The 12,614-nt window shown below is 37.9% G+C and overlaps 1 protein-coding gene across 1 annotated transcript; it reads left to right on the top strand.

The window, feature by feature from the left end:
• The first annotated feature begins 339 nt into the window (after positions 1-339).
• On the top strand, positions 340-12,584 carry MVB12A (multivesicular body subunit 12A). The gene is made up of 9 exons (XM_070935031.1): positions 340-521; positions 2,805-2,903; positions 2,994-3,090; positions 5,634-5,760; positions 5,851-5,967; positions 8,987-9,078; positions 11,116-11,180; positions 11,926-11,982; positions 12,180-12,584. Exons 1-9 carry the CDS (start codon positions 456-458, stop codon positions 12,240-12,242), a joined length of 783 nt encoding a protein of 260 aa, XP_070791132.1. The 5' UTR covers positions 340-455; the 3' UTR covers positions 12,243-12,584.
• The last annotated feature ends 30 nt before the right edge of the window (positions 12,585-12,614 follow it).

Genomic DNA, 12,614 nt, shown 5'->3' with positions numbered 1-12,614 from the left:
CCTCCCTCTAGCATTCGGCTCAGTAACGTTAAAGATCTCAACTCCAGCATTTCTGCTTTAACAAGCCCTTCCTAAATTCAAAGGGAGACTAAAGAGCGAGTAGCAGGATTAAAAAAAAAAAAAAAGTGGGGGGGGGGACGGACGAGGACAAAGATCGTCCATGGCGCGTGCGCACAACGTTCTCCCAGTTTTGTGACGAGAAACCAAACAAAGCAAGTGCAAACTTTTCATTGGATGGCCCTGCAGAAGTGGCCCGCCAATCGGAGCAGACTCCGTTATAAACGCGGTGCCTCACGTCTGTTCTGAGAGGCGGGTCTAAAAACTCGAGAGGACTTTCGTTTCGCCTCCCGCGACGGTGGACATTGCTGTCCGCGGACGGGTTTTTTTTTTTTTTCTTTTTTCGTATTTTACCGGTTCCCTGTATCCGAAAACGGTCGAACCGTCTTAGAGCTAGCATGACCGTTCCGCTCACCGGGCTGGGTTGGACTTCGTCTAACGTGCCGGTTGCTGGCTGGATTCCGGTGAGAAAAGCAGCCTCATCTCCTTGCCTTGTAGCGCCCCGTCTCTGAGGGCAACCGCTCTTCACGGCGGGAGGGTGAGGGCGAGGCTCGCCGTCTTCCTTTCCTTTAAGGGAGGGGAAGCTAATTCCGAAATATTGACTTTACCTTGCTGGCCCTTCTCACCGCTCTGGGTTCCTATTTCCCGGTTCTCCTGCTTCTTTCTTTAAAAACGGGCGAGGGGGGGGGGGAGAGAGAGAGACGAGACGGAAGAGTTATTGAAAAAGTCGGAAGCTTAATGGAGGTTTCCAGACCCAGAAACGCGGGTTTTGTTACTGCTTAATACAAAAGCCGCCCTGAGTCTTCGGAGAGGGGCGGCATATAAATTGAATTAATTAAATTAAAAAGGGAAAAGCTTCCTTGAGCCAAAAGGTGGCTGCCTGCCCGTTTTTAAGCCAATAAACATCATACGTTGAAGGTTGAAAGTTTTACAGCGGGGCTTCTCAGACTCTGCGATAAGGTGACCGCCCTGAAACGATAAATTTGCGTGAACCCCTTTCCCGATGAATGAAGCTAAATAATAAACCAACTACCCGTGATTGGTAATGGATCCATTCCTGTTAGCCAAGATACAGACCGGTTCCTGGGACAGAAATAGCCTTGGTTACTTTAGTCAGTTAACTTTGCCCATAGTTTAAGTGCCCCCTTGCTCCTGCTGGACATTTTAGTGTCTGTCATCTATCTATCTATCTATCTATCTATCTATCTATCTATCTATCTATCTATCTATCTATCTATCTACCTACCTACCTACCTACCTACCTACCTACCTACCTACCTACCTACCTATATTTCCCTATCTACCTACCTGCATATCTACACATTTTTTATGCGTTCTGGGCCATCTACAAGAGCTGGGTGTTACCTGAGAGGATTGCCCCAGTCTTCATAGAAAGTTGCAGCCCTTGGATCCTTCAGAATGGGGTATCACATGGTTAGCACTCTCCCCAATATATAGACCGCTGGGCAACATCTTTTTAACAGGACTGAAATGTCAGCTCACCAGCCACATTCAGCTGTATGCCATGTCTCAAGACTGAGCCAGGGGTGTTATACAAACCCTTAATTGTGCATGGAAGCTGCTAGGATTTGGATGGGACATATCAGACTTAATGCTGCAAAGAATGAGTTGCTGTAATATAATAATTGCTTGGTAAATATTGGCTCTAGTAATCAGATCCAATTAGGGCTACTGTAATGCCCTCTAAATGAGTCAATTTATGGAGTCTAGAAGCTGCAACTGGTCTAGAATGTGATGGCAGTAGTCCAGCCATTGCAGGAGAACTCTTCTTTTGGAGCCATTAAACTACCTAGGGTACTAGTATGCATTCAGTCTTAATTCAAAATACTGGTAATAACATAGTGTGAATTTAGGATACATTAGACACCTCTTACTAAAGTTGAATTTGCCCATCCAGTGGTATCATTTCATAGTGATGACCTGCTGGGAGTCACTATCCCATGTGAAGTCAATGGACCTTGGCATCTCTTTTGTATACAGAGAGTGCATCAGTTAATAGTCATACTGTATAACCATCTGACAGGCCCCACTGTACCACAGGATCACTAAACTCATTAAACAAAATCATGTTTGGAGGGTCTTTTGGAAGGCCAACACAGGATGGGGACCATGGCAAAAAAGGCTTTCCTCATAGGTTCTGTCAGATTTTATTTTAAGTTATTTTATTTGTTAAATTTATTTGCGTATCTCGCCATGGGGCTGGAATTTCCTAGCTGACAAAATCCATCCCTCCGAAACTCAGTTTTGCGCTGCAAAGTGCTGGACGAAGCCTGCACATGCCAAAACAGAGCTCCGGAGGGGCGCATGCAGCTGAATGGCTGGAGAGGAGACAGCTTGCTAGATCTTAGCACGGTAAGTGACCCAATGCGGCAGGTTGGGGAAAGTAATTGTGAGGAGCATGAGGTATTTCAGTGAGTCAGGGAGGCCTTGGGTGGTCTTAAGCAGGTGGCCTGTTCCATCACTAGGCCTCCCATGACCTTCTCCACCCTGAAATACCTCATGTGCACTTAACGAACTACGCATTCAATTAGCAAATGTGTGGGTGAAAGGAGGGAGTGATCACGCTCAAGGTACGAGATTCATTCACATGAATCCTTGGGTTATGAATGGAATGGGCAGGCTCCATTCCATTTGTAACTCAAGGACTATCTGTATTGGGAGAATTCTTGCTTGTGCTTTTTTGCCTTGCTTCATAAAAGTCTCCTCTCTCCCCTCATTTTTCTTAGATCACAACAACTGTAGAAGGAGCACCTGCTAACTTTGGAAAAGGATTTGCACAAAAATATGGATATTACCTCTGCTTTACTGTATCCCTAGACGCTTTGGTAAGAAGGATGCTTTGTTAAGAAGGTTGAAATTGAGGCTAGGTGCAGATAGTGTGATTGGTGACTATTTTGGAATCTGCTTCTTTACAGAATCCAACTGGAGATGTATTATATGATGTGGTAATCCTGAGTGAGAAATCACCACTACCCTCTGGATATATGTATATTAAAGAGTTTCTGGATCTAAGTGAGTCTGCCTGGCTATTTGGCTCATTTTATTCTGTTTTGTTCTAAACCTATAGCAGTCCAATATGTCTTCTAAACAGTGACATGTAGCTTAGGGAAGAACCATGTGCAATCATAACAGCTAACCTGCAGCACTTACTACTGAATATTGCAAGTTATAATTATTATAAACATGGAAAATCATGACTGAAGTCTCAGAAAGAAAATTTAAAATGAATGTGACCTATTATAGAATTTCTAATTGGGTTTACTGTATTTCCATTTTCTAATAAAAGATGCTGTAATGGCTGTGATTGTTATTATCCTTCTGTTCCTTAAAGTGAGAGGTGCCCATCTGTTTGTACATATTTGTGTTTGATTCCATTACAGGTAGTCCTCGATTTACGACCAGTCATTTTATGACATTTAAAAGTTATAATGGCCACCAAATGAGTGCTTTATGACTCATAATTCACTCCCAGCATATGCTTTACAGCCCAAAAAGCACTTGCAGAAGTTGTTAATGGTCATGCTGTACCAGCAGTCATTTGATGGCATGTTGGGTGGGTCAGCTTTATGATTGGTTGTGGCATTTTGTAGTCATATGACTGCGATTTACAGTGTTTTTTGCCAGTTTCTGGCAAAAAAACACACATTCAAATTAATGGGTTTGCTTAATGACTAAAAGAAGCCAGAAAATTACTTAGTCATGTGTGTGCCTTGATTTACAACTGTAACAGCTTACAACCAGGTTTCCAGTCCCAATTACCATTATAAATTGAGAACTACCTGTGTGAGTGGTCATGAATTCAGTTTCCTTTTTCTAACCATTCCCAGTTGCTGTGATAAAGCAACATTTTGTGTTGCCACTTTTTTTTTCTTCTATTATAATGGTGAATTGTAAAAATGAACATAATGCCCAAATCTATTTCCAATGTAACTTTATGATTGGGACAAACTCTCAAACTTCATTATTGTGGCAAACGTTCATTAATCTTTATTCTTTTTTATAGGAGATTGATTTTGTATGCAAAAAAATACAAAAATGTGTATTTGTATGCTAATTGAATACTTACTAAACATATCTAATTTAATTTAAATTTATAGGAAAAATAGGAAATTAAATATATTTAATTAAACATATAAACTTACCATGTGATTATTATGTAGTTGAAATTTCTTTATAATAATTCCTAGCAAAAAACCTTATCCAAAAAATCAAAATATGGAGAACTATTATAGTATTATTTTATAATTCACATGCAAAATTCTATAGTATTTGAAAATGAAGTTTGCTAGTCCATATCTATATACATTTTGTTCTGATCCTGAATCATTTTCATAAAGCCAGATGGAAGAGCCCTTGAATCTTCAAATGTTGTGTGTGGGTGGGTATGCGTGCATGTATCTTCCATATGTGTAGCATTTTATAATAGGTTTGGCTGGTCTTTGTCATTAAAGAAACTTATGTGCATAATGTGAAAACAATTTGTGCTTTAAATATTCTGCATTGGATGTTTGTGTTAGTAAATTTTCAAATAATTTGCTATTTTTATTACGAGTAGGTTTGCAGGACCTTCTTAGGTGGCCCTTAGAGCACCATAAACACACTTTTGACAAAAAATACCATATGTGTAAAATACCATATGAATATGTACATATTCAGCAATAAAAGACCTGTATCTGATATAATGATTTTTCAAATGATGTATAGGACTGCCTATAAAGTTTCTTTTTATAGGCAGTCCTCAACTTAGGGCCACATTTAAGTCTGGAAGATCTGTTGTTAATCAGTGAAAGTGAGGCATCTGGTGACTGCACCCAATTTTATGACTTTTTCACAGTCAGTAAGCAAATCATCATGGTCATTAAGCAAACTATCACATGACCATTATTTTTGACCTTCCCTGCCAGCTTCACCATTAACATTACTTGTCAGAAGTTGACTGGAAGTTTGCAAAAGGTGATCACATGAACTCTGGATTGTTGCAACTGTTGTAAATGCAAGCCAATCTCCAAGTGTCCACATTGTGATCATGTGACTCGGAGTGGCAACGATTGCAAGTGTGAGGAGCAGTCATAAATACAGTAACTTTTTTCAGCGCCATCATAACTTTGGTACCTAAACAAATGGTTATAAGTCGAGGACTATCTCTAAGTAAGAAACATATAGATTGAAGGCCTCTATTTTACTGAATCCATCAAAAAATAAGCCAAAAGTTCTTCCTACTGTGCTCCCATGACCATTGCAGAATATTGTTAATTTTTAAAATGCATTCCCCCACTGCAAAAAGATTTTCTATCTTAATCTAGAGCATCTGATGTACTTATATACATGTTTGGAAATGACATGGAAGTGGATGGAAAATAGCCTTCATGAAATAATGTACAGATTTTCTACATTAAATGGGGTTGTGTTCAAACATTATCAATAAAAAAATGATGTTTAGCTTGTACTTGGGCCTTTCTTGGATGCATACAGTGATTTTCCTACTTCTGAAGGCAGGATGCCTGTCGTTCCAATGTCCTTTGATGGCAGCCTTATTTTTCTGCCTCCTATTGCAGAAACCTCCGTCTCCAAGAAGAAGAGGCTATGTGTCAAGCTGATACCAATGGGTGTGGCAGAAACAGCTGTGTGTGATGTCATGCTAAGCAGCAAGAGCAAAGTGATCCCAAATTACATACGCATTGGGTGAGGTGCTAGTATCCATGTCCTCTGCTCTCACACATTGTCACAGCTTTGAAAGACTTAACAATCTTTATTTGTATTCCTCCCACATAGGGAAATAAGTGGTTTTGCCCTTTGGTGTAAAAAGGAACACATAAACAAGCCTAAACCCCTTCCCAAACCAAGGAGCCTCAGTCTAGAAATGAACCAGCTTTCATTAGAAGCAGCAAAGTAAGTTTTGATCATTTTTCATTATATAATAGAATGTATACATTTTTGTGTGATTTGTCATGTTTTTTCAGTAACGTATCTAATACAAAACGCAAAAACATTATGCCATGTAATGATACTGCTGGCTCTTTCCAATAGTTGATTCATCACTCAGACTAGATATGAACCAAGATAACTTTGTCATCAGGCAAAAAGCAGCTTGAGTGGGTTTGTAGGACTAAAGAAAAAGGCCTATAAAAAGATTGATGATAGCAGAATCAGAAAGACAGGATCTGAAGCAATGTTGGGAAGAGATTTCTTAACATTAAGACTCTTCCTAGGATTGTTGCGATTAACCTCAGAATGCTAGATGAAGAAATAAATAACTGTCTACTTCGGGAAGTACCCATGTTAGAATTTTTCTTACACAATGGAGAACAATAAAGATATTTATTTATTCTGTTATATTTAGATATTTAGATATTCTGTTCAGAAAAGTGAGGATAATTTTACATGGTGTATCAGGTTAAAAGTTAGTGAAACACTCATGAGGTAAATTAATTAAACCTCATGTCATATTTCTGATGAAGACAAGGACAAGCTCAGATATGTTAGGTGTGTAAAAGTGGCAGCAGTTAATTGACCCATAAAAATATGTTCAGTAAAATGTTAACCCCTAACATCAATAATAGTTAATAACCATTTGTGGGCAAAACTTGCACATAATGTATCAGAATTTTGCTACTTATAGGGGTAGATTTATCCTGGTTGTCTAACAAATATTGCAAATAAAAGTTATTGGAGTACCCTGGAAATTTAGATAAAAAGGGCAATCAACAGGTGGCAGTATCCTGTAGAACTAACAGTACAAGAGAAGATGGGCTATGGTTTCTATGGCAAAAAATATAAGAAGTAATAAATTAATATCTACTGCAAAAATTAAGAAAGTAGAATGTTGGATTTGTAAAGTTAATTGATCTCTATGTGCATACACATAAAAAACTATTCTATATCCAGTATAAATCTGATCAATAAGTTTTTGTGCTGGGTTACAAAAAAACCAGAAGCTTTTCAATGCTTACAGGTGGTCCATGGGAGCTCCTATGATTGTGAGGCACTTGGTAGTCAGTAATAAGTGCAAACAGGTTACCAACACCCAGGTTGCGATCACATGATTGGAGTGTGTGTGTGGCTCTCTCTTTGTGTATGCATATTTGTAATAGTTGGAACTGCTTTACAGACTGTAAAGCACTCTTTCCAAGGTCTTTGTTAATTAAAACTCATTAAGCAAACAAAGTCAAAGAATGTCCCATTGTGTTCAGTGGCTCTTATTGCCAATATGATTAGGACTTCTGTTTTTGTTGAGTCATCATCTTCGTTTCACCATATACTCATTAGCCCCATATTATCTCCTGTAAACTTGCTTTTTTACTGATTTAACAATGATTTTTACAACCCTAATTCAAATGAATAGCCTACATGGCAGAAGAAACTGTCTATTGCAAGGACTCAGATTCTGCTCCTGGAGAGTGACAAAAGAAGGGGAAGGTTGCAAGTGGTTCTGATTTAAGGCTGTCCCTTTAACAATGGTTTGGAATTATGATGGCTTCCATAAAGCGCTTTATTGCCTATAATGTATTTCTGGCCATTACCAAATGTTGCACCACCACTCCTATGGTCATGTGATTGTAATTTGGCTGCTCTGCAATTTGTTTGCACTTAATGACAGGTTGCCAAGCTCCCATAATCATGTGATCACCATTTGGCATCTTCTCTACCAGCTTCCTAGAAAGTCGTTGAAGCTGACAGAGAATGTTGCAAGCTGCTGTTGCAGAATAATGCACTTTTGATACTTTGATACAAAGTATTACTTTACATTATGTATGTATGTATGTATGTATGTATGTATGTATGTATGTAAAAAGTTAAAATCTCAGGTGTTTTCCCGCGTCATTATAAGTTTGTTAGTTAAAATGTTTAAAATCCTGGCTAAGATCCCAGCTCAGAATCCTCTAAATTCCCAAACAAAACCCTTTTTAAAGTCTTTCAAAAACTCTGTCTGAAATCCTAACCAACACTTTAAGGTTAGGCAACGTTTCGACAAGCTCTCTACCTTGTCATCTTCGGGCCTTTATTATCAGTTTAGAAGCTGTGGGTTATGCTTCATTATACTAGCTGCAGCCTGAATGCGTGTTAATGGTCCAGTTTTCTCTGGCTCCCTATTACCGTCAACTGCAAAGAGGTAAGAATTCTAGTAGGCATCACAGCACCACTGGTTTCCTGTTGAGATCTTAGCATATCTTCTGGCTTGGTTCTCTCTCTCTCCCTATTGCTAGCTATCAACTGCAAAGAGGAAAGGGTTCTTGTATGCATTACAACACCACTGGTTGCCCGTTGGGATCTCTGCCTATCCTCTGATGTTAAAATTCGAGTTTCCCTCAGTGCAGCTTTCCAAATACTTGGTAACCTAGAGGTGTCATCTCGTCTATTCATATTGTGCGGCCTCTTTTCAATTTCAATAGCCTCCCTAATTATTCTCTTATTAAGATGTTTCTCTTTTTCCACTGTTCTAACCTTGTTGAAATCTATATTATGTCCCGTGGCCTTCATGTGTTGTACCAAAGAAGAAGTTTTCTCTTCCTTTTTCACTGCATTTTTTCAATTTTCTCAACAGGCAAGCAATGGTGCTGTGATGCCTACTAGAATTCTTACCTCTTTGCAGTTGACAGTTGGTAATAGGGAGCCAGAGAAAACTGGACCGTTAACACGCATTCAGGCTGCAGCTAGTATAATGAAGCATAACCCACAGCTTCTAAACTGATAATAAAGGCCCGAAGATGACAAGGTAGAGAGCTTGTCGAAACGTTGCCTAACCTTAAAGTGTTGGTTAGGATTTCAGCCAGAGTTTTTGAAAGACCTTAAAAAGGTTTTTGTTTGGGAATTTAGAGGATCAGCTAATAGAGATTCAGGGGAATGATTGAAACAATACAGTTCATAATCTACTAACAGACTGTGTGTTTCTTCATTTTTATCCTTTCAGTGAAAATTCTCTATCTATTGGTTCCAAAAGGCAAACTACTATTAAGAAAAATGAATCTATATATGATACATCAAATGCCTGTGGTATTTCAGGTAAGTACCTTCTGTTCAAGGAGGTGAAGCGTATTCTGTTTTTATGGGAAAAAGAACCATAGAACTGAACTTCAAAAAATGTTCCAGTGGGTATATTTATTCTTTCTTGAAATTTGGCATGATTCATCCCATAGGTCATTATATAATTAAGGTGAAATGTGAACTTTTGTTATATATAGCCCAGTAATATGACTGCTTTGTTTACATTTGTCAGGGTAGAACTGATGCCATGGTTAAAAATTAATATATCTTTGCAGGAAGGAGATGTTGTTTTTTACTTACAGGAAGAAAGCAGTTTTGAAATTGGGAGTCCTTTTAACTCTAGACCTATCTGGATTATACTGATTATCAAGAATCAGAATATAGGACTGAGAGGGCAGGGGTGGTGGCTAGCCTTCTAGAATACCTGGAAAGCCAGCTTTAACCACTCAATTACAACAGTTCCATTACTGGCTGTGGGTTATTGTTCGAAAGTCACACAAGATCTTTATTTGATGTTTTATTTAATAACAGGAATGTGTAAAACTTCTAGACTCAGAATATTCCAGAGCATTCTAACTGTCCCTGTGGTTTACACTGATCTAGCTGTTTGAGAGGTAGTCTGCAGTTTTCCAGAAAACAATTTTTTAAACTGGTTTTCTGGTGTCTAGAATGTGATTTGGCCCTAATCTAGGCTTGTTTCAACTGGCACACTGTGCCTGCTTCTATTTCAGATTAATTTATGGATAGTCACTGAATCATCCCTAAAATGTGAACTAGAAAAGGATAGACTTGGGCATGCTTTTATATATGCTTTGGCATATGAAGCTCCTAGAAATTTATTTGGAATTAGCTGCTTTTAATGTGCTTAGTGTCTTTAGTCATATTACATTATCTGTTCAAATTTAGTAAGGTCCTATAAAGTGAACAAAGTAAAAATAAATCCAGACCAGAATGATCATTGGCATGGGGGCTGGGATGCAATATGTTCTGGAAGGAACTGTACTCTTTGAAAGATCAACTTTATAGTGCTTTTTAATTTTGCATTACCCCTGATTTTTCTCATAGCAGTACTGACACCAGCCTCAGCCTTTCTGGAGGCAGTCTAGCTTATAAGAGGTCAGTTTTAAGGATGACAGCTTGATTAGTGGAACATGATATAGTAAGTGAACATTGAAAAAAAAACTATACTAATTATCAATTATTTTCTTGGCCTATTAAATACAATAGTTCTTGACTTAACAACCAAAATTTTTGTTGTTAAGTGTTAAGAATTTTGCCCCATTTTATGACCTTTCTTGCCACAGTTGTTATGTGAATCACTGCAGTTGTTAAGTTAGTAACATGGTTAACTGAATCTGGTTTTCCCATGGACCTTGCTTGTCAGAAGGTTGCAAAAGGTGATCATATGACTCCAGGATATTGCAATTGTCATAAATATGACTTAGTTGCCAAGCATCCAAATTTTGATCATGTGACCATGGGGATGCCACAATGGTCATAAATGTGAAAAACGATCATAAGTCACTTTTTTCAGTACCATTGCAACTTCAAATGGTCACTAAATGGTTGTAATTTGAGGACTAGCTCTATTGTTGGAGTTGCCTGTTTTGCAGCTTTCTGAATTCTATTGAAATGAGGCTTCAGATAGTGATGCAGCTTCCTCCACTGTGCATCAGTTATTGCACTTAGATATCCATCCTGGGAATTATGTCATATTTTCTAAGTACTGGCGGAGTGGCCTCTTGAAAACATTACTTTTGCAGAGTGATTTCTTGTACAGTACAGGAGAAAAAGTCTTCTGTGTTGCTTTTTCTTGGGTTTAGAAAATCTATGAAAGTGTTTCTGTAAAGTGGGTGTTTGAATTACAAATATTTTATTACATTTTATATAACATTTTAAACCTTTTACTATTTATTATTGTAACAAATTTTTAACCTTCCACTACAGTATGATTTGTTGTAGGTCACCTTGATGGCCTGTAAATAATCACCCACTTTAAAATATTGTTGCTTTTCCCTTGGGCAATCTGAACCTGAGTGTGTGTTTCCTTCTTAGCCATAGATGGGGTCCCTTTTACTTTGCATCCTAAATTTGAGAACAATGTCACTCGTGGTGCCACTGTAAGTATTTTCTGTTAGAGTCATGTAACAGTGTAAGAGACAAAAATAGATGAAAACTATAGATTTTTCTAGGAACACGTATCTATTCCTTATGCAAACTTCATTATTCTGGAAATGAAATTTTGTAAAAAAATATTCTCTCTGGGCTATGTCAGTCCAGAATAGAGTCAGTTTCTAGAAAGAGATCTCCAAACTGGAAGTAGCTTGAAGGTGTTCCAGATATGTATGGAAATAACTCCTCACCCCAATGATATAGTCTTGAGTTCCATTCCCAGATTGATAAATATCAGGCTTTCTCCAACTGACTTGAAACTACCACTCACAATATTTCCAGCCAGCATTGTAGAAATGGTCTTGGCACAGATGGTATATGAAAAAATCCAATAAGTATAATTTAAAAGAATGACTAGTTGACAAAATACAGATAACATACTGGGGAAAACATAGTGCAATTTACGTCAGGTGGAGTGCTGACAGCTGTCAAGTTACTTTTACTTTTTAAAAACTTACCAGAAGACTTCAGTGAGCTTTCTCTCACCTAATTCAATTAGATTAAATGTTGCTAATGAGAAAACATATTTTCCTGTAGCTGTTTTGGAGTAAGTAAGAATTGTAAGAATGGAAGGCACTTGAATCTACTTAGTGCAGAAATTAGTTTAAGTTTTAGCAATATTGATAGGAATAATTTCTATAAATTACAGTCTAGATTAATTGGCTAATGATTGTATTTGTTTTTATTTTCTAGGCACTTTCTATATTTAAAAACTTCCACATCAAATCTCTTGCTGACATTGAGAAAGAGGTGAGCAAAATTTAAGATTAATTCAGACTTGGATCTTTGTTCCATTCAGATCAGAACTAAACCATTTTGTTTAGCAAAGTCAAATGTGTCGTTTCCTTAGAAATGTATTCATGTATTATAGCTGAGCTGCAAGTCCTTCTGGTTTTGAATATGGAGATCTTGCTTTTTTGTAACCATATTTTTTTGCTTTTCTATAGTATGACTACAGTTTTGTAGTTGAAAGAACTGCAGCTGCGAGACTCCCACCAACCATTTCATAGCATCAGTCATTTCCTTGAGAGTTCTTGCCACTAGGGGCTTATGGGTGGTCAAGCTGACTCAACTAAGCTGATGAAGTGTCTGCCTCAAAGGGATTGTGCTATTGGGGGCACTGCTTTACTAGCTGAAACTGGTATAATCCTGCTGATATATTTTGCTATAGGTACGAGTAGAACTACTTTTGTACACAGTTTTTCCAAGCATCGTATCTACTTTCCGTGAAAAAAAAAATGTTTTAAGAGGCTTATTCTACCAGCAAAGTTATCTTTGTACTTACTTCTGACTATTTCAAACATTCTGAAACATGTATTCCTGCCAATAAAGTATGTTTATGAAAAATGAAAGATATTGCTCCACGGCAACCTTCTTTAGCA

Source organism: Pituophis catenifer, unplaced genomic scaffold (assembly GCF_029215685.1).
Source record: "Pituophis catenifer annectens isolate HBS135680 unplaced genomic scaffold, rPitCat1.0.hap2 SCAF_2, whole genome shotgun sequence".
NCBI classification, from domain to species: domain Eukaryota; kingdom Metazoa; phylum Chordata; class Lepidosauria; order Squamata; family Colubridae; genus Pituophis; species Pituophis catenifer.
Note: the sequence above shows the minus strand (reverse complement) of the source record. Positions and strands in the feature narration are given on the sequence as shown.